The 23,592-nt window shown below is 52.5% G+C and overlaps 1 protein-coding gene across 1 annotated transcript in view; it reads right to left on the reverse strand.

Moving 5' to 3' along the window:
* Positions 1-2,971: 2,971 nt before the first annotated feature.
* The window catches only part of srp14 (signal recognition particle 14), a 28,908-nt gene continuing 8,287 nt past the window's right edge, over positions 2,972-23,592 (reverse strand). Inside the window, exons 2-5 of the mRNA XM_068039584.1 lie at positions 11,104-11,176; positions 7,195-7,307; positions 6,707-6,739; positions 2,972-4,062 (exon numbers count right to left, since the gene is read on the reverse strand). Of these exons, the coding sequence (XP_067895685.1) occupies positions 3,973-4,062; positions 6,707-6,739; positions 7,195-7,307; positions 11,104-11,176 (309 nt within the window). The 3' untranslated portion in view covers positions 2,972-3,972. The remainder of the gene's footprint in view (positions 4,063-6,706; positions 6,740-7,194; positions 7,308-11,103; positions 11,177-23,592) is intronic.

The following is a 23,592-nucleotide window of genomic DNA, read 5'->3' on the forward strand; positions in this document are numbered from 1 at the left end:
TATGGTCTATACTGTAGTATTCGTAAAGTACTGTAGAGACATTTTATGAGCATGAGACTATTAGGCAAACTAGTGACTGTTTAAGGATTTTGATGGTGTCAGCCACAGCCTGGACAGGTCACACCTGAATATCTATCACTAATGCTTAAGTGAGTGGAAGTGTAGACCAAATGATGGAAATCTCCTTATGTGACACTGGAGGATTCAGGTTTATGCACAAGCCTGGACTATTCCAACACTCTCCTTGCCACCTTGCACCTCCGTAAACTTGAGCTCATCCAAACCTGCTGCCTGCATCCTAATTCACACCAAGTTCTATTCAACCATTACCCATGTCCTTGCTTGGCTACACTGCCTCCCGAACTGGTTCCCTTTTAAAATTCTGATCCTTGTTTTGAAAACCCTCTATACCCTCTCCCTTCTTGTATCTGTAACATTCTTGTACCATATAGCCCTCTAAGTTCTCTGCATTCCTGATTTTCTTTGCTCCACTATTGGCAGTTGTGCCTTTAGCTGCCTACACCCTAAGCTATTGAATTTCTTCCCTAAACCCCTCTACTTCTCTCTGCTGCAAGATACTCCTTAAAAGCTACCTCTTTGACCATGCTTTTGGTCACCTGTCTTATATGGCTTGGTGTCAAATTTTGTTTGGTGATTGCTCCTGTGAAGTGCCTCAGGATGTTTTGCTAGTTATAAATGCGAAATTGCTAACCACCATTCCACACTTCAGTACATCTGCAAGGACATTATTGCTAGTTCCATGAGGAGATCTACTGTAGAAAGTTCTTCATACAGAGTGATCAACAGTTGGAATGGACTTCTGAGCAGAGCACTGATGGAAGGAACAAAAAATAATAATTTTTACAAATAGCTGGATGTCCTGATCGGTGGGACTTTAGTATTTTATTTCTGGATAACTGAATTAAGATGAACTGATTTGGTAACTAACTTATGATTTTGTGACTGTGGTGATCCTAACACATGGGGTTGTTCACAAGTAGAATTCAATAGCCAATTGCTGCGTTGCATCAGGGAAGTGGACGGAGAACTAGTGAATCATTAATATGAATGAACTTGCATTGTTATAGCGCCTTTCATGACCATAGAACATCCCCAAGCACTTCACTGCCAATGAGGGACGTTTTGAAGTGTATTAACTATTGTAATGTAAGAAATGCGACAGCCAATTTGCACAAGACCCCACGCCCCCCCCCCCCCAAAAACAGTAATGTGATATTGGCCAGATCATCTATAGTTTTAGTGATGCTGGTTGAGGGATAAATATTGGTGAGGACACGAGGGAGAGCACCCTATTCTTCAAAAATGTTCACAGGATCTTTTATTTGCACCTGAGAAGACAGATGGTTTGACATCTGAAAGATGGAACCTGCGCCAGTGTAGCACTCCCTCGGTACTGCACTGGAGCGTCAGCCTGGCTTCTGTGCACACAAGTCTCTAGATCAGGGCTCAAACCCACAACCTTCTGATTTGGAGGACTGTGATTCCACTGAGCCATTGTTTGACACTAATTTCTAACCTTCCGCATTTCTGATTTTAATTGCTTTTATTGGCAGCTGTGCATTTAGCTGCTGCGGCCTTAAGCTCTGAAATTCCATCCTTAAACCTCTTTACCTCTCTTTTTAAGATGCTCCTTAATACCTATGTCTATGATCAAGTTTTTGATTGTGTCCCAGTATTCCCATTCCATGGCTCAGTGTCAAATTTTGTCTGATATCACTCCTGTGAAGATGCTTTACTATATTAAAGGTGCCATATAAAGGCAAGCTGTTGATGTAGTATAAAACTTCACTTCAAAGGAGGGAACATTAGTCAGAATTACTATGTTCACTATCCAGTTAACCCTGCTGTAATGTGAATATGTGGGCTGGATAGGGCTCAAGTATGATGCCCCTTCTGGATGAACAGCATTCTCTCAAGTGGGTGAGGAGGAGAGACAGCAGTCAGTGCTTTCACAGGTGAAGGAAAGCACAATAACTGTGTGGATGCTTTTCAGATACGAGTTCTGTCCTTAAGTGCACGGAGTGGTTGTGGAGTTTGCCTACTCACCTGTATTTATCAGTACATAATGTATATATTTGTACACAGGATAACCTATACTTATTGTACCTTCACTGCTTTACAATACCAGATGTAACTGATTTGTAATGTCCTGAGAATGACTACTCAAGCACAGAGTCCTCATTAAACAAAAATTCTGAAAATGCATCTCACTTACGTATTTTCTTGTCAATATTCAACAACCTCTGTTCCAGAAACAGAATTTGTTAATGGAGGCTGACAGATTTTCAAATCTCACCCATGTGTAAAAGAGTTGCGTTTCAGCTATCCATTGTTAAAATGTTCTTCCAGCCCGAGGCTTGCAATTTCAAGTTTTAATGGTCATGTGGTGAAATCATGTGGGCCTTAGTCTTGGCAGGCGGAGGGGTTTGCCTGACACAGTTATTGAACCCACCACATTTTCTGCTTTGAAATTACTTGCATTTATACACAACCACAAAATGTCCCAAAGCACTTTGCAGTCAACAATATACATTTAAGTATTGTCACTGTTGGAATGTAGGAAACAAGGTAGCCAATTTTCACACAGCAAGGTCCCACAAACAGCACTGAGATAACAATCAGATAATATGTTTTTGTGTTGTTGGTTGAGGGATAAATATTGGCACCTGGCAGAAATGCCCCTGTTCTTCAACTAGTGCCACAGGATCTTTTCTGTCCACTTGTGAGAGCAGATGGTTTAACATCTCATCCAAAAAATGGCATCTGATAGTGCAGCACACCCTCAGTACCACACTGGAGCCGCTTTAAGTTTCTGGATTGTGGGTCTTAAATCCACAACCCTCTAACTGTGTTGAGAGTGCTACCCACTAAGTCACAGCTGACACCTATGGCTATGAACTCACCATTAAACAAAAACACAAATAACCTTGGGGCAATAACAGTTCAGAAAGCCTTTTCATGCATTTATTATAGTTAACATACAGCTCTATAATAATATATAACCAAGTTTGAAAACAAAACCAGCTTCAGCAAGAAATTCACTCGTGTCCCATTGCTATGATTTCTTACACTTAAAAAAAAAACTCAACCACACGCTGGTCAACTAAAGAGATTAAACCATCATGGCAGTAGGTCAACACTCAAATTGGTAAAAGATCAAAGTTTATTGCCCCTTGATTTGTTTCCTTCTGGCTGATTTCTGCTAATATGTTATGTGGAATAAGCTTATTTTTAAAGGGTGCAGCAGGGAAGGTGAGGGTATTTAAGTTAAAGGGCAGTGTCACCCCCCTGCAATCAATTCCACAAAGGGTTTGGTCTCCTTCATGGACAGAAGAGCACCTCTCAGCTTCTAGTATCTAGGTTTCTAAAGAGCTGTAGGATCACATCCAAATGCAGTGATAGAGAACGCAGGGGAGCAGGCACAAAATTATCAACTGCAATCCAGAGGTCACAATACACACAGACTCAACTTAAACTTTTTAGAGGGATGAAGGATTAATCAATACAATCTTTGCCCAGAGGGGGGGGGGTCACATGCCCAATGATACACTGGTGTAAAACAGAAACAAAATCCTAGGAAGGAGGGTAGGAGCAAAGTGGAGCTCTGATTCTTATTTCAGTTTACATCCCGCAATGCCTCATAGTAAAGATCTCCACAAGCATGAATAACTGCAGAAATATGACTTGCCATGAGGGACAGAGTTATCAGTCACACCTCTGGATGCACTGTCTCTCCAATAAATGCTCGACCAAAAGGAGTTCCTCCTCCACACACCCAACGCCCAATTCCTCCACATCTCTGTGCTGTTTAAGTTCATAAAAACTGGCGAGAAGCTGAAGTCGATTCCAGCTCAACGAGGGTCTGGATTTGCAAGCAATTTTTGAAAACTGTTCCAGACATTGGGTACAGGAAAAGACACCCCCCACCCCCTTACCACGCCAACAGCGCAGTCACTGTGTGGCCTTGGTCTTCTTGCTCTTGCTCTTCTTGTCTTTCTTCTTCAAGCCGTCCATGTGTGCCCGTAGCAGATTTGAGTATGCCTGAAAACCCAGAGCATTGAAATAGAAACTTTTAAACAAGTTATGCAGAGAATATCAACATATGGCAAAAGCTCCTAAACCTTCTATCTAAAACAACAAAAACACCGGGGATGGAAGAAAATAATAAATCAAAGTGTATCTGGTTTGACACCATTTTCCTTTGGAAGCAGTTCCCAAAAGCCACCACTAAGATCTGATCTGATTCCTATGCAAGCCTTCTGTAGAGAGTTCATTATGGGTCTATTTCTGTGCTGTACTGTTTATTAATAACATGGAACAGAAGACTGCCATTTATACAGCACCTTTCACAATGTACCAAAGCTTTTTACAGCCAATGAAGCACTTTTGAAGTGTAGTCACTGCTGTAATGTAGGAAATGCAGCCACGTACTGTGCACAGAAAGCTCCCACAAACAAATGCAATAATGACCAGGTCAAGTGTTTTAGTGGTGTTGGCTGAGGGATAAATATTGGCCAGCTCACCAGGGAGAACTCTCCTTTGAAATTATGCCAAAGGATCTTTTACAGCCACCTGAGGGGGCAAATGGGTCCTCAATTTAACATCTCATCTAAGAGATAACATTTCTAACAGTGCAGCACGCCCAAGTCCCATTCACACATCACCCCTGTGTTCGCAGTTTAAACTGGCTTCCAGTCAAGCATCACCTTAATTCTAAAACTTACATCCTCGTGTTTAAATTTCTCCAAGGCCTTGACTCTCCCTATCTATGTAACCTCCTCCACCCCTCAGTCCTCTGAGATCGTGCGCTCCAATTCTGGTCTCGTCCATCCCCCACGTCCTTCAGGCCACGAGTGGCAGCCGTGCCTTCTGCTGCTGAGGCACTAAGCTCTGGAATTCCCTCCTTAAACTGCTCTGCCTCTCCATCTCTCTCCTCTTTTAAGATGGTCCATAAAACCTACTTGGTGACCAAGCTTTTGGTCACCTATCCTAATGTTTCCTTCTTTGGCCTTGTCAATTTTGTCCTCTGAAGCTCCTTGGGATATTTTAATACGGTAAAGGTGCTATAAAAATGCAGATTGTTGTTTGTTTATATCAGCATTAAACTTCTCCCCTCATACCAAAAGATGAAACGCTTGACGAAGGACTGGAAGGTAGCTCATGAATTATTCTAAATTACAAGAATATCAATCATAAATGGGCAAAGGTACATGAAAAAAATAAACAGGTCAAAGAAACCAAACAGTTCCAGGTGAACAGTGCCCATCTCAGAGAGGGCACAGTGACATCTAGTGCTGTGCAACAGTACTGCACACAGCCCCTCTTCAGCCAGCAACTTCTCCAAGAAAACCAACATGTAAAAGAGGCAGGGAAAAAAAAAACAGCACGGCTACATCTGATCTCATCCTCACTCGATGTCTACGATCATCAACTGATCAGGAGCAAGCACCTAGGCCTTTTTTTAAAAAATTCATTCATGGGATGTGAGCGTCAGTGGCTATGCCAGCATTTATTGCCCATCCCTAATTGCCCTTGAGAAGGTGGTGCTGAGTTGCTTTCTTGAACCGCTGCAGTCCATGTGGGGTAGGTATACCCACAGTGCTGTTGGGAAGGGAGTTCCAGGATTTTAACCCAGCGACAGTGAAGGAACGGCGATATAGTTCCAAGTCAGGATGGTGTGTGACTTGGAGGGAAACCTGCAGGTGGTGATGTTCCCATGCATCAGGTGGTGATGTTCCCATGCATTTGCTGCTCTTGTCCTTCGAGATGGTAGAGGTCGCGGGTTTGGAAGGTGCTGTCTAAGGAGCCTTGGTGCCTTTCTGCAGTGCATCTTGTAGATGGTACACACTGCTGCCACTGTGCGTCGGTGGTGGAGGGAGTGAATGTTTGTAGATGGTGTGCCAATTAAGCGGCCTGCTTTGTCCTAGATGGTGTCGAGCTTCTTCAGTGTTGTTGGAGTTGCACCCATCCAGGCAAGTGGAGAATATTCCATCACACTCCGGACTTGTGCCTTGTAAATGGTGGACAGGCTTTGGGGAGTCAGGTGGCGAGTTACTCGCTGCAGGATTCCTAGCCTCTGACCTGCTCTTGTAGCCACGGTATTTATATGGCTATTCCAGTTCAGTTTCTGGTCAATGGTACCCCCTAGGATGTTGATAGTGGGGGATTCAGCAATGGTAATGCCATTGAATGTCAAGGGGAGATGGTTAGATTCTCTTTTGTTGGAGATGGTCATTGCCTGGCACTTGTGTGGCGTGAATGTTACTTGCCACTTATCAGCCCAAGCCTGGATATTGTCCAGGTCTTGCTGCATTTCTACACGGACTGCTTCAGTATTTGAGGAGTTGCGAATGGTGCTGAACATTGTGTAATCATCAGCGAACATCCCCACTTCTGATCTTATGATTGAAGGAAGGTCATTGATGAAGCAGCTGAAGATGGTTGGGCCTAGGACACTACCCTGAGGAACTCCTGCAGTGATGTCCTGGAGCTCAGATGATTGACCTCCAACAACCACAGCCATCTTCCTTTGCACTAGGTATGACTCTAACCAGCAGAGAGTTTTCCCACTGATTCCCATTGACTCCAGTTTTGCTAGGGCTAGCCTGTAAAGGCAGACGCATTCATGATTTACACCAATAAGGTCATCACTGTAATGATGCACATAGCAAGCTTACAGACTTACCATCTGAAACCTGTTCACTTCCTTGGAGCTTATCTGAAAATAAAAAGAAGTCATTTCAATGCATGAGCACAGACTGTACAGGGCACACTTCCCACCACCTACTGGCTTCTTAATGCAGCCTGAACAGTTCAATCTGGTTAACCAGCTATACATCCATCACACATACATGAGTGGATCTCCCCCTACATTGTTCAGAGGAATTCAGTAGGGGAATAGACTCAAACGCTCTCCCCCAAAAGGCTGTGGATTGAAATTTTAAACACTACGCTCAATAGATTTTTGTTAGGTAAGGGCATCAAGGGATTATGGAACAAAGGTAGGTAATGGAGCCAAGATATGGGTCAGCCAAGATCTAACTGAATGGGGGTGGGGGGGGGGGGGGGGGGGGGGGGGGGGAAGAGAAGAACAAGCCCGAGGGGCTGAATGGCCTCTTCCTCCTATTTAGAGATTAGCTAAAGTTTGCTACTCATTCTCCTCTCGCCACTTACCACTGTGCTGATCTTCTTTTTCCCATCAGTTGCCCGCAATAGACACTTGTTGTCGGCAGGGTCAAAGGTGTCAGGGTGCCCCTTCCGCGGAACTGGCTTTGTCCGACCATCATCTACAAAAAGGCGCACGTTAAATTCTGCCCAATCTCTTCAACGCATATATTCCATAGTTTACGCCTCTCTTTACCTCTGTCACATCCTCTGGCCCTACAGCCCTCCGAGATCTCTGTTCTTCTGATTGGACATCCCTGATTTTCATCGATCCATCACTGGCATCTGCGCCTTCAGTTGCCTAGACTCTGAACTCTGGAATTTCCTCCCTAAACATCTCTACCTCTCTCCTTTTAAAACACTCCTTAAAACGTACCTCTTTGACCAAGTGTTCAGTCACCTGCCCTAATATCTCTACGTGGCTCAGCGTCAAAATGTTTGATGACGCTCTTGTGACGTGCCTTGCGATGTTTCTACTACATTAGTGGTGCTATAAAGACAGGGCTAAATTGTGGCGAGTCGAAGAGACTTAGTAGTTGGCAGGAAAAAAGACAGAGGCGCAAGGGGAGAGCCAACTGTGCAACAGCCCCGACAAACAAATTTCTCTGCAGCACCTGTGGAAGAGCCTGTCACTCCAGAATTGGCCTTTATAGCCACTCCAGGCGCTGCTTCACAAACCACTGACCACCTCCAGGCGCGTATCCATTGTCTCTTGAGATAAGGAGGCCCAAAAGAAAAAGAAAAGAAGTGGTGCTATATAACAACAGGTTGTTTCTGGTCTCATACAGATCTATAAAGGTAAATCTTCAAGCTGCACCTCTCTGACCTTCACCCACTAGGGAGCTGGCTGGGAGGGAACACAACAATCGCTAGACCACTGTCTACTCAGTTCATCTTCTACCATCCTGGTGGTCACATGATACAATGATAACAGAGTTGTGACTAATCATAACAATCAATCGCCATCAATTAGTCTACAACAGACATGACTTGAGTGGTGGAGAGCTTTGGGAACTATTGGTCCAAAGTCACCTCTTCCTCCCAAGCCTTCTACACTTACATGTCATGTCTCAAATTACTCATATTGTATCTCTATATGTTAGTTTCTAAAATAAATAAAACTCATTTGCATTTGAATGAAGGGTTACTGAGTCTTGCAGAGCAACAGGGCTGATTAATTTGAAGCAAAGACAGTACCAAATTCTGATCTTGACCCTTGCTCCCATTTTCTCTGGATAACAGGTACTGAATGTAGGATGGATGCACCAGAGCCACTGGGAATAGGGAGGAATGACCGAGTTTACAGCACTAAACAGGACTTTACACCCAACTGGTCCATGCCTGTGTTTATGCGCCACATGAGCCTCCACCCAACCGTCTTCATCTAATCCTGTCATATCCTCCTAATCCTTTTGCCTTGTGTACTTATTGAGTTTGCCCTTAAACTCATCTGTTATTCACCTCAACTAGTTCATGTGATTGCGAGTTCCACATTCTAACCACTCTGAATAATGAAATTTCTCCTGAATTTCTTGCTAGATTTATTAGTGACTATCATATTTATGGCCCCTAGTTTTGGACTCCCCAAGTGGAAATATTTGTTCTAATCAACCCTCTCAAACCTTTTCATAATTTTGAAGTATTCTATTGAATCACCTCTCAGTCTCTTTTCTTGAGAAATAAAAGCCTCTGAAGTGTAAACACTGTTATAATGCAGGTAGTATGGCAGCCAAATGCGCATGAGAAGTCCCCACAAACAACAATGTGATAATGATCAGATAATCTGTTTTAGCAATAGAGAAATTAGGATTGGAAGAGAAAGAGATCGGAAGTTGTGGACACAGTGTGCACCTTTGGGTTCTTCCACCATGCTCCCTGGTCTCGACAGATTTTGCATGCTTCCCTCCCACTTAATATCCGGCTGTAACCATTCATAGATCTTCTTCAGCAGCACCTCCCAAACCCACCTCGAAAGACAAGGGCAGCAGATGCGTGAGAAACTATCACCTTGTCACACACCATCCTGACTTGGACATAGATCTCCTTTCCTTTATTGCAGCCGGGTGACAATCCTGGAACTCCCTTCCTAATAGCACGGTGAGCTCACCGACACCAATAAATGCTGGCCTTGCCAGCAACACTCATCCGAGAATAAATTAAGAACACTGCCCAGAGATATATCTTTTTGTTTCTCTCAATTTCTCTCATCACAACCTCCTTTTGCCTTACACCATCATCACTCCTGCCATGTAGTCACCTCTTCCTGCCCCCACACCCAAGCACAGAACTGGATGTATACATAAAAATGAAAAATTTGCAGGTCTATGAGGAAAGAACAGGGGAGTGGGACTAATTGGATAGCTCTTTCAAAGAGCTGGCACAGGCAGGATGGGTCAAATGGACTCCTTCTGTGTGGCAAGGTGCTACAAAATAAGGCAACTAATTCAATTGCTGTTGTAGTGGACTAGGAAGGGAGATGAATGGAGGGTAGATAGGTGGAGTCCTTCTCAATCAGCAGTAAAGGGAGAACCCACACTTCTCAGCTCTGTATGGTCATGTTAACTACATACTACCAATATCTTATGCACAGTGCACCCAGCACAAGGCAGCACAAGCTGAAAATCAGAGCTAGCCAGTTCAGTAGTGAAATCAAGAGGCACTTTTACACACAAAGGGCAGTGGAAATCTAGGACACACTCCCGCAAAAAGGAAAATGCCAGACTTCTATTCATATAGCACCTTTCACAACCTTAGAATGGCCCAGAGCACTTCAGAGCCAATTAAGTCAGTGTTGTAATAATCCAGCAGCCAATTTGGACACAGCAAGGTCTCACTAACAGCAATATATTAAGATAATTTGTTTCTGTGATGTTGGTTGAGGAATAAATATTGGCCAGGACACTAGGGATAACTCAACTACTCTTCTTTGAATTAATGCTGTGGGATCTTTTACATCTACTTGACAGGACAGACAAGAACTCGGTTTAATGGCTTATCCAAAAATAGTACCTCCAACAGTGCAGCACTCCCTGAGCTATTACTGCGAATGTCAGCCTGAATTACGTGCCCAAGTCTCTGGAGTAGGACTTGAACCAACAACCTTCTGACTGACAGGCGAGTGAAGTACCCCCTGAACTACAGCTGACATTGAATGCTGGATCAATTTAAATGTTGAAGACTAAGATCAATAGATATTTGTTAGGTAATGGCTTCAAGGGATATGCAGATAAATGGAGCCAAAGAGCAGATCAAGCTATGATCTAATTGAATGGTGGAGTAGGTTCGAGGGGCTGAACGCTATACTCCAGAAAGCCAGTTGGTGAAAGGTAGAACTGGAGTCGATCTTTTACACATTTTTATAGGCATTTATTTACAAAGTTACACATTAGAAGCAAACATCTCTCAACCTCAACCACATTTTCAGTCTGTGTTTGTTTATACCTCTTTTGAAGCACCAAATAAATCAAACAAAGGGGCTAGATAACACTAACCAGTACCATCTGGTAATAAAACACAAACTATAAAAGGAAACTTAACTAAATCAAATTAAAATTTGGTTCCTGTGATGCACTCCAGACCCTCTGGTGCCCAGCAGTCGTGGAAGGCCTCAAGCGTACTGGTGGACACCATGTGGTCCCTCTACAGGGACACCCGTGCACAGACATAGCCGTGGAAGAGAGGCAGCCAGTCCGGCTGGAGGACCCCCTCGACTGCCTGCTGCCTGGACCTATTAATGGCCACCTTGGCCAAGTCCAGGAGCAGTCCCACAAGGAGGTCCCGTGATTTGCCTGGGTGCAAGTGAATTTCAAGTAAATGTCGACCACCTATACACAATTAATATAAAATTAACAACGAATGGCCTCCTCCTGCTCCAAATGCTCCCAATACAAAGCAAACAAGGCATGCACTGATACTGACATTTCTTCATAGTGAGGTAAATGCTTCCAGAGTTCCTGCATTTTTGGAAAAGCCGGGTCAGCTCAGTCAGAAACTAGAGGGGGAAGAAAACGAGCACAATCAGCACACGCATTAAGCATCAGAGTTGCCAGTGTGAGGAAAACATGAAGAATTTTGTGTGTTACCCCACTCCCACACTGCTACCCCACTGGCCCACACTCCCACAGTGCTACCCCGCAACCACGCTGCCACCAGCGCTCCCGTCAGGGCCCCCCATGCCCGCACTGACACCCCCGCACCTATACTGCCGCCCTCTGGCCCAGACTGCCGTCCTGCCACACCGACGCTCCCACCCTGCCTTCACTCTGCCGCACAGAGAACCCCACTCCACTCCCCCACACAGAACCCCACCGCACTCCCGCACTCAGAACCGCACTCCCGCACCGACTCCCCCACTCCCGCACCGACTCCCCCACTCCCGCACCCCCACACTGAGAACCCCACTCACCTCCCCACTCCCACACAGAGCCCCCACTGAGAACCCCACTCCCCTCCCCCATTCCGAACCCCACTCCCGCACTGAACACCCCACTCCCCTCCCCACTGAGAACCCCACTCACCTCCCCAACCCGCACTGAGAACCCCCACTCCCTCCCCCACTCACCGCACCGACTCCCCCACGCACCTCCCCACTCCCGCACCGACACCCCCACCGACTCCCCCACTCCCGCACCGACTCCCCCACTCATCTCCCCACTCCCGCACCGAGAACCCCACTCACCTCCCCCACTCACCTCCCCACTCCCGCACCAACTCCCCCAACACCGAGAAACCCCACTCAGCTCCCCACTCACCTCCCCACTCCCGCACTGAGAACCCCGCTCACCTCCCCACTCCCGCACTGAGAACCCCGCTCACCTCCCCACTCCCGCACTGAGAACCCCGCTCACCTCCGTTTCTGAACCCGAGACACGACACGGGTAGTGTCTCCCACCCGCTCTCCTCCTCTAACCAAAAAAAAAGGACTCGGTGGTGTGTAGATAAGGTAAGGCTTTTTCTACTTTGTTTTTTATCGTGTGATTGGTAAAAACTTTTCGTTCCTTTTTCATTTATCTAAGTTTCAGACTAAGCTAAGCTTAAGATTAGAAATGGCAGGAGATCTCAGACCCGTGTTCTGCTCCTCTTGCTCAATGTGGGAGCTCAGGGACACGGCTGATGTCCCTGACTCCTTCACGTGCAGGAAGCGTGTCCAGCTGCAGCTCTTGTTAGACCGCATGACAGCTCTGGAGCTGCGGATGGACTCACTTTGCAGCATCCGCGATGCTGAGGAGTTAGTGGATAGCACGTTTAGCGAATTGGTCACACCGCAGATTAGGATAGCTGAGGGAGAAAGGGAATGGGTGACCAAAAGGCAGAGAAAGAGCAGGAAGACAGCGGAGGTGTCCCCTGCGGTCATCTCCCTCCACAACAGGTATACCGGTTTGGATACTGTTGGGGGAGATGGCTCACCAGGGGAAGGCAGCAGTAGCCAGGTTCATGGCACCGTGGCTGGCTCTGCTGTTCGGAAGGGCGGGAAAAAGAGTGGAAGGACTATAGTCATAGGGGATTCGATTGTAAGGGGAGTAGATAGGCGGTTCTGTGGTCGAAAACGAGACTCCCGAATGATATGTTGCCTCCCAGGTGCACGGGTCAGGGATGTCTCAGATCGGCTGCAGAACATTCTGAAGGGGGAGGGTGAACAGCCAGTTGTCATTGTGCACATAGGCACCAATGATATAGGTAAAAAACGGGATGAGGTCCAACAAGCAGAATTTAGGGAGTTAGGAGCCAAGTTAAAAAGTAGGACCTCAGAGGTAGTAATCTCAGGATTGCTACCAGTGCCACGTGATAGTCAGAGTAGAAATGAAAGAATAGTCAGGATGAATGCGTGGCTTGAGAGATGGTGCAGGAGGGAGGGGTTCAGATTTTTGGGACATTGGGACCGGTTCTGGGGGAGGTGGGACTATTACAAATTGGATGGTCTACACCTGGGCCGGACTGGAACCAATGTCCTTTGGGGTGCTTTTGCTAACGCTGTTGGGGAGGGTTTAAACTAATGTGGCAGGGGGATGGGAACCAAATGAGGTCAGTGGACATAAGGAGGTAGTAACTAAAGCCTGTAAGGAACTAGATAATGAAGTCAGCGTGACTAAGGGAAAGAGTAGGCAGGGAGCAGATGATGAAAGCAAAGGGACTGGTGGTCTGAGGTGCATTTGTTTTAATGTAAGAAGTGTAGTAGGTAAGGCAGATGAACTTAGGGCTTGGATTAGTACCTGGGAGTATGATGTTATTGCTATTACTGAGACTTGGTTGAGGGAAGGGCATGATTGGCAACTAAATATCCCAGGATACCGATGCTTCAGGCGGGATAGAGAGGGAGGTAAAAGGGGTGGAGGAGTTGCATTACTGGTCAAAGAGGATATCACAGCTGTGCTGAAGGAAGGCACTATGGAGGATTCGAGCTGTGAGGCAATATGGGCAGAACTGAGAAATAGGAAGGGTGCGGTAACAATGTTGGGGCTGTACTACAGGCCTCCCAACAGCGAGCGCGAGATAGAGGTACAAATATGTAAACAGATTATGGAAAGATGTAGGAGCAACAGGGTGGTGGTGATAGGAGATTTTAATTTTCCCAACATTGACTGGGATTCACTTAGTGTTAGAGGTCTAGATGGAGCAGAATTTGTAAGGAGCATCCAGGAGGGTTTTCCAGAGCAGTATGTAAATAGTCCAACTCGGGAAGGGGCCATACTGGACCTGGTGTTGGGGAATGAGCCCGGCCAGGTGGTTGAAGTTTCAGTAGGGGACTACTTTGGGAATAGTGATCACAATTCCGTAAGTTTTAGAATACTCATGGACAAAGACGAGAGTGGTCCCAAAGGAAGAGTGCTAAATGGGGGGGAAGGCCAACTATACCAAAATTCGGCAGGAGCTGGGGAATGTAGATTGGGAGCAGCTGTTTGAAGGTAAATCCACATGTGATATGTGGGAGGCTTTTAAAGAGAGGTTGATTAACGTGCAGGAGAGACATGGTCCTGTGAAAATGAAGGATAGAAATGGCAAGATTAGGGAACCATGGATGACAGGTGAAATTGTGAGACTAGCTAAGAGGAAAAAGGAAGCATACATAAGGTCTAGGCGGCTGAAGAAAGACGAAGCTTTGAAAGAATATCAGGATTGGAGGCGCAATCTGAAACGAGGAATTAAGAGCGCTAAAAGGGGTCATGAAATATCTTTAGCAAACAGGGTTAAGGAAAATCCCAAAGCCTTTTATTCATATATAAGGAGCAAGAGGGTAACTAGAGAAAGGATTGGCCCACTCAAGGACAAAGGAGGAAAGTTATGCGTGGAGTCAGAGAAAATGGGTGAGATTCTAAACGAATACTTTGCATCGGTATTCACCGAGGAGAGGGACATGACGGATGTTGAGGTTAGGGACAGATGTTTGATTACTCTAGGTCAAGTCGGCATAAGGAGGGAGGAAGTGTTGGGTATTCTAAAAGGCATTAAGGTGGACAAGTCCCCATGTCCGGATGGGATCTATCCCAGGTTACTGAGGGAAGCGAGAGAGGAAATAGCTGGGGCCTTAACAGATATCTTTGCAGCATCCTTAAACATGGGTGAGGTCCCGGAGGTCTGGAGAATTGCTATTGTTGTCCCCTTGTTTAAGAAGGGTAGCAGGGATAATCCAGGTAATTAAGACCGGTGAGCCTGACGTCAGTGGTAGGGAAGCTGCTGGAGATGATACTGAGGGATAGGATCTATTCCCATTTGGAAGAAAATGGGCTCATCAGTGATAGGCAACATGGTTTTGTGTAGGGAAGGTCATGTCTTACCAACTTAATAGAATTCTTTGAGGAAGTGACAAAGTTGATTGACGAGGGAAGGGCTGCAGATGTCATATACATGGACTTCAGTAAGGCGTTTGATAAGGTTCTCCATGGTAGGCTGATCGAGAAAGTGAAGGCGCATGGGGTCCAAGGTGTACTAGCTAGATGGATAAAGAACTGGCTGGGCAACAGGAGACAGAGAGTAGCAGTGGAAGGGAGTTTCTCAAAATGGAGATGTGTAACCAGTGGTGTTCCACAGGGATCCGTGCTGGGACCACTGTTGTTTGTGATATACATAAATGATTTGGAGGAAAGTATAGGTGGTCTGATTAGCAAGTTTGCAGATGACACTAAGATTGGCGGAGTAGCAGATAGTGAAGGGGACTGTCAGAGAATACAGCAGAATATAGATAGATTGGAGAGTTGGGCAGAGAAATGGCAGATGGAGTTCAATCAGGGCAAATGCGAGGTGATGCATTTTGGAAGATCCAATTCAAGAGTGAATTATACAGTAAATGGAAAAGTCCTGGGGAAAATTGATGTACAGAGAGATTTGGGTGTTCAGGTCCATTGTTCCCTGAAGGCAGCAACGCAGGTCAATAGATTGGTCAAGAAGGCATACGGCATGGTTTCCTTCATCGGACGGGGTATTGAGTACAAGAGTTGGCAGGTCATGTTACAGTTGTATAGGACTTTGGTTCGGCCACATTTGGAATACTGCGTGCAGTTCTGGTCGCCACATTACCAAAAGGATGTGGATGCTTTGGAGAGGGTGCAGAGGAGGTTCATCAGGATGTTGCCTGGTATGGAAGGCGCTAGCTATGAAGAGAGGTTGAGTAGATTAGGATTATTTTCATTAGAAAGACGGAGGTTGAGGGGGGACCTGATTGAGGTGTACAAAATCATGAGAGGTATAGACAGGTTGGATAGCAAGAAGCCTTTTCCCCCAGAGTGGGGGATTCAATTACTCACGGACACGAGTTCAAAGTGAAAGGGGAAAAGTTTAGGGGGGATATGCGTGGAAAGTTCTTTACGCAGAGGGTGGTGGGTGCCTGGAACGCGTTGCCAGCGGAGGTGGTAGACGCCGGCACGATAGTGTCTTTGAAGATGTATCGAGACAGATACATGAATGGGCAGGAAGTAAAGAGATACAGACCCTTAGAAAATAGGCGACAGGTTTAGATAAGAGGATCTGGATCGGCGTAGGCTTGGAGGGCCGAAGGGCCTGTTCCTGTGCTGTTATTTTCTTTGTTCTCCCACGAGAACCCCACTCAACTCCCCACTCCCCTCCCCACTCCCACGCCGAGAACCCCACTCCCCTCCCCACGCCCACGCCGAGAACCCCACTCCCCTCCCCACGCCCACGCCGAGAACCCCACTCCCCTCCCCACGCCCACGCCGAGAACCCCACTCCCCTCCCCACTCCCCTCCCCACGCCCACGCCGAGAACCCCACTCCCCTCCCCACGCCCACGCCGAGAACCCCACTCCCCTCCCCACGCCGAGAACCCCACTCCCCTCCCCACGCCGAGAACCCCACTCCCCTCCCCACGCCGAGAACCCCACTCCCCTCCCCACGCCGAGAACCCCACTCCCCTCCCCACGCCGAGAACCCCACTCCCCTCCCCACACCCACACTGAGAACCCCACTCCCCTCCCCACACCCACACTGAGAACCCCACTCCCCTCCCCACTCCCACACTGAGAACCCCACTCCCCTCCCCACTCCCACACTGAGAACCCCACTCCCCTCCCCACTCCCACACTGAGAACCCCACTCCCCTCCCCACCCCCACACTGAGAACCCCACTCCCCTCCCCACCCCCACACTGAGAACCCCACTCCCCTCCCCACTCCCACACTGAGAACCCCACTCCCCTCCCCACTCCCACACTGAGAACCCCACTCCCCTCCCCACTCCCACACTGAGAACCCCACTCCCCTCCCCACTCCCTCACTGAGAACCCCACTCCCCTCCCCACTCCCACACTGAGAACCCCACTCCCCTCCCCACTCCCACACTGAGAACCCCACTCCCCTCCCCACTCCCACTCTGAGAACCCCACTCCCCTCCCCACACCCACTCTGAGAACCCCACTCCCCTCCCCACACTGAGAACCCCACTCCCCTCCCCACACTGAGAACCCCACTCCCCTCCCCACACTGAGAACCCCACTCCCCTCCCCACACTGAGAACCCCACTCCCCTCCCCACACTGAGAACCCCACTCCCCTCCCCACACTGAGAACCCCACTCCCCTCCCCACACTGAGAACCCCACTCCCCTCCCCACCCCCACACTGAGAACCCCACTCCCCTCCCCACCCCCACACTGAGAACCCCACTCCCCTCCCCACTCCCACACTGAGAACCCCACTCCCCTCCCCACTCCCACACTGAGAACCCCACTCCCCTCCCCACTCCCACACTGAGAACCCCACTCCCCTCCCCACTCCCACACTGAGAACCCCACTCCCCTCCCCACTCCCACTCTGAGAACCCCACTCCCCTCCCCACACTGAGAACCCCACTCCCCTCCCCACACTGAGAACCCCACTCCCCTCCCCACACTGAGAACCCCACTCCCCTCCCCACACTGAGAACCCCACTCCCCTCCCCACACTGAGAACCCCACTCCCCTCCCCACACTGAGAACCCCACTCCCCTCCCCACACTGAGAACCCCACTCCCCTCCCCACACTGAGAACCCCACTCCCCTCCCCACCCCCACACCGAGAACCCCACTCCCCACTCCCACACCGAGAACCCCACTCCCCACTCCCACACCGAGAACCCCACTCCCCACTCCCACACCGAGAACCCCACTCCCCACTCCCACACCGAGAACCCCACTCCCCACTCCCACACCGAGAACCCCACTCCCCACTCCCACACCGAGAACCCCACTCCCCTCCCCACTCCCACACCGAGAACCCCACTCCCCTCCCCACTCCCACACCGAGAACCCCACTCCCCTCCCCACACCGAGAACCCCACTCCCCTCCCCACACCGAGAACCCCACTCCCCACTCCCACACCGAGAACCCCACTCCCCACTCCCACACCGAGAACCCCACTCCCCACTCCCACACCGAGAACCCCACTCCCCACTCCCACACCGAGAACCCCACTCCCCTCCCCACTCCCACACCGAGAACCCCACTCCCCACTCCCACACCGAGAACCCCACTCCCCACTCCCACACCGAGAACCCCACTCCCCTCCCCACTCCCACACCGAGAACCCCACTCCCCTCCCCACACCGAGAACCCCACTCCCCTCCCCACACCGAGAACCCCACTCCCCTCCCCACACCGAGAACCCCACTCCCCACTCCCACACCGAGAACCCCACTCCCCACCCCCACACCGAGAACCCCACTCCCCTCCCCACCCCCACACCGAGAACCCCACTCCCCTCCCCACCCCCACACCGAGAACCCCACTCCCCTCCCCACCCCCACACCGAGAACCCCACTCCCCTCCCCACCCCCACACCGAGAACCCCACTCCCCTCCCCACCCCCACACCGAGAACCCCACTCCCCTCCCCACCCCCACACCGAGAACCCCACTCCCCTCCCCACCCCCACACCGAGAACCCCACTCCCCTCCCCACCCCCACACCGAGAACCCCACTCCCCTCCCCACCCCCACACCGAGAACCCCACTCCCCTCCCCACCCCCACACCGAGAACCCCACTCCCCTCCCCACCCCCACACCGAGAACCCCACTCCCCTCCCCACCCCCACACCGAGAACCCCACTCCCCTCCCCACCCCCACACCGAGAACCCCACTCCCCTCCCCACCCCCACACCGAGAACCCCACTCCCCTCCCCACCCCCACACCGAGAACCCCACTCCCCTCCCCACCCCCACACCGAGAACCCCACTCCCCTCCCCACCCCCACACCGAGAACCCCACTCCCCTCCCCACCCCCACACCGAGAACCCCACTCCCCTCCCCACCCCCACACCGAGAACCCCACTCCCCTCCCCACCCCCACACCGAGAACCCCACTCCCCTCCCCACCCCCACACCGAGAACCCCACTCCCCTCCCCACCCCCACACCGAGAACCCCACTCCCCTCCCCACCCCCACACCGAGAACCCCACTCCCCTCCCCACCCCCACACCGAGAACCCCACTCCCCTCCCCACCCCCACACCGAGAACCCCACTCCCCTCCCCACCCCCACACCGAGAACCCCACTCCCCTCCCCACCCCCACACCGAGAACCCCACACCGAGAACCCCACCCCCACACCGAGAACCCCACACCGAGAACCCCACCCCCACACCGAGAACCCCACACCGAGAACCCCACGCCCACACCGAGAACCCCACTCCCACACCGAGAACCCCACTCCCACACCGAGAACCCCACTCCCACACCGAGAACCCCACTCCCACACCGAGAACCCCACTCCCACACCGAGAACCCCACTCCCACACCGAGAACCCCACTCCCCTCCCCACTCCCACACCGAGAACCCCACTCCCCTCCCCACTCCCACACCGAGAACCCCACTCCCCTCCCCACTCCCACACCGAGAACCCCACTCCCCTCCCCACTCCCACACCGAGAACCCCACTCCCCTCCCCACTCCCACACCGAGAACCCCACTCCCCTCCCCACTCCCACACCGAGAACCCCACTCCCCTCCCCACTCCCACACCGAGAACCCCACTCCCCTCCCCACTCCCACACCGAGAACCCCACTCCCCTCCCCACTCCCACACCGAGAACCCCACTCCCCTCCCCACTCCCACACCGAGAACCCCACTCCCCTCCCCACTCCCACACCGAGAACCCCACTCCCCTCCCCACTCCCACACCGAGAACCCCACTCCCCTCCCCACTCCCACACCGAGAACCCCACTCCCCTCCCCACTCCCACACCGAGAACCCCACTCCCCTCCCCACTCCCACACCGAGAACCCCACTCCCCTCCCCACTCCCACACCGAGAACCCCACTCCCCTCCCCACTCCCACACCGAGAACCCCACTCCCCTCCCCACTCCCACACCGAGAACCCCACTCCCCTCCCCACTCCCACACCGAGAACCCCACTCCCCTCCCCACTCCCACACCGAGAACCCCACTCCCCTCCCCACTCCCACACCGAGAACCCCACTCCCCTCCCCACTCCCACACCGAGAACCCCACTCCCCTCCCCACTCCCACACCGAGAACCCCACTCCCCTCCCCACTCCCACACCGAGAACCCCACTCCCCTCCCCACTCCCACACCGAGAACCCCACTCCCCTCCCCACTCCCACACCGAGAACCCCACTCCCCTCCCCACTCCCACACCGAGAACCCCACTCCCCTCCCCACTCCCACACCGAGAACCCCACTCCCCTCCCCACTCCCACACTGAGAACCCCACTCCCCTCCCCACTCCCACACTGAGAACCCCACTCCCCTCCCCACTCCCACACTGAGAACCCCACTCCCCTCCCCACTCCCACACTGAGAACCCCACTCCCCTCCCCACTCCCACACTGAGAACCCCACTCCCCTCCCCACTCCCACACTGAGAACCCCACTCCCCTCCCCACTCCCACACTGAGAACCCCACTCCCCTCCCCACTCCCACACTGAGAACCCCACTCCCCTCCCCACTCCCACACTGAGAACCCCACTCCCCTCCCCACTCCCACACTGAGAACCCCACTCCCCTCCCCACTCCCACACTGAGAACCCCACTCCCCTCCCCACTCCCACACTGAGAACCCCACTCCCCTCCCCACTCCCACACTGAGAACCCCACTCCCCTCCCCACTCCCACACTGAGAACCCCACTCCCCTCCCCACTCCCACACTGAGAACCCCACTCCCCTCCCCACTCCCACACTGAGAACCCCACTCCCCTCCCCACTCCCACACTGAGAACCCCACTCCCCTCTCCACTCCCACACTGAGAACCCCACTCCCCTCCCCACTCCCACACTGAGAACCCCACTCCCCTCCCCACTCCCACACAGAGAACCCCACTCCCCTCCCCACTCCCACACAGAGAACCCCACTCCCCTCCCCACTCCCACACTGAGAACCCCACTCCCCTCCCCACTCCCACACTGAGAACCCCACTCCCCTCCCCACTCCCACACTGAGAACCCCACTCCCCTCCCCACTCCCACACTGAGAACCCCACTCCCCTCCCCACTCCCACACTGAGAACCCCACTCCCCTCCCCACTCCCACACTGAGAACCCCACTCCCCTCCCCACTCCCACACTGAGAACCCCACTCCCCTCCCCACTCCCACACTGAGAACCCCACTCCCCTCCCCACTCCCACACTGAGAACCCCACTCCCCTCCCCACTCCCACACTGAGAACCCCACTCCCCTCCCCACTCCCACACTGAGAACCCCACTCCCCTCCCCACTCCCACACTGAGAACCCCACTCCCCTCCCCACTCCCACACTGAGAACCCCACTCCCCTCCCCACTCCCACACTGAGAACCCCACTCCCCTCCCCACTCCCACACTGAGAACCCCACTCCCCTCCCCACTCCCACAGGGCGTCACAGTGGCGCAGTGGTTAGCACCGCAGCCTCACAGCTCCAGTGACCCGGGTTCAATTCTGGGTACTGCCTGTGTGGAGTTTGCAAGTTCTCCCTGTGTCTGCGTGGGTTTTCTCCGGGTGCTCCGGTTTCCTCCCACAAGCCAAAAGACTTGCAGATTGGTAGGTAAATTGGCCATTATAAATTGCCCCTAGTATAGGTAGGTGGTAGGGAAATATAGGGACAGGTGGGGATGTGGTAGGAATATGGGATTAGTGTAGGATTAGTATAAATGGGTGGTTGATGGTCGGCACAGACTCGGTGGGCCGAAGGGCCTGTTTCAGTGCTGTATCTCTAAACTAAACTGAGAACCCCACTCCCCTCCCCACTCCCACACTGAGAACCCCACTCCCCTCCCCACTCCCACACTGAGAACCCCACTCCCCTCCCCACTCCCACACTGAGAACCCCACTCCCACACTGAGAACCCCACTCCCACACTGAGAACCCCACTCCCACACTGAGAACCCCACTCCCACACTGAGAACGCCACTCCCCTCCCCACTCCCACACTGAGAACCCCACTCCCACACTGAGAACCCCACTCCCCTCCCCACTCCCACACTGAGAACCCCACTCCCCTCCCCACTCCCCTCCCCACTCCCACACTGAGAACCCCACTCCCCTCCCCACTCCCACACTGAGAACCCCACTCCCCTCCCCACTCCCACACTGAGAACCCCACTCCCCTCCCCACTCCCACACAGAGAACCCCACTCCCCTCCCCACTCCCACACAGAGAACCCCACTCCCCTCCCCACTCCCACACTGAGAACCCCACTCCCCTCCCCACTCCCACACTGAGAACCCCACTCCCCTCCCCACTCCCACACTGAGAACCCCACTCCCCTCCCCACTCCCACACTGAGAACCCCACTCCCCTCCCCACTCCCACACTGAGAACCCCACTCCCCTCCCCACTCCCACACTGAGAACCCCACTCCCCTCCCCACTCCCACACTGAGAACCCCACTCCCCTCCCCACTCCCACACTGAGAACCCCACTCCCCTCCCCACTCCCACACTGAGAACCCCACTCCCCTCCCCACTCCCACACTGAGAACCCCACTCCCCTCCCCACTCCCACACTGAGAACCCCACTCCCCTCCCCACTCCCACACTGAGAACCCCACTCCCCTCCCCACCCCCACACTGAGAACCCCACTCCCCTCCCCACACCGAGAACCCCACTCCCCACTCCCACACCGAGAACCCCACTCCCCACTCCCACACCGAGAACCCCACTCCCCACTCCCACACCGAGAACCCCACTCCCCACTCCCACACCGAGAACCCCACTCCCCACTCCCACACCGAGAACCCCACTCCCCACTCCCACACCGAGAACCCCACTCCCCTCCCCACTCCCACACCGAGAACCCCACTCCCCTCCCCACACCGAGAACCCCACTCCCCTCCCCACACCGAGAACCCCACTCCCCACTCCCACACCGAGAACCCCACTCCCCACTCCCACACCGAGAACCCCACTCCCCACTCCCACACCGAGAACCCCACTCCCCACTCCCACACCGAGAACCCCACTCCCCACTCCCACACCGAGAACCCCACTCCCCTCCCCACTCCCACACCGAGAACCCCACTCCCCTCCCCACACCGAGAACCCCACTCCCCTCCCCACACCGAGAACCCCACTCCCCTCCCCACACCGAGAACCCCACTCCCCACTCCCACACCGAGAACCCCACTCCCCACTCCCACACCGAGAACCCCACTCCCCACTCCCACACCGAGAACCCCACTCCCCTCCCCACCCCCACACCGAGAACCCCACTCCCCTCCCCACCCCCACACCGAGAACCCCACTCCCCTCCCCACACCGAGAACCCCACTCCCCTCCCCACTCCCACACCGAGAACACCACTCCCCTCCCCACTCCCACACCGAGAACCCCACCCCCACACCGAGAACCCCACTCCCCTCCCCACCCCCACACCGAGAACCCCACTCCCCTCCCCACCCCCACACCGAGAACCCCACTCCCCTCCCCACCCCCACACCGAGAACCCCACTCCCCTCCCCACCCCCACACCGAGAACCCCAC

Source organism: Heterodontus francisci, chromosome 9 (assembly GCF_036365525.1).
Source record: "Heterodontus francisci isolate sHetFra1 chromosome 9, sHetFra1.hap1, whole genome shotgun sequence".
In the NCBI taxonomy this organism is placed as follows: domain Eukaryota; kingdom Metazoa; phylum Chordata; class Chondrichthyes; order Heterodontiformes; family Heterodontidae; genus Heterodontus; species Heterodontus francisci.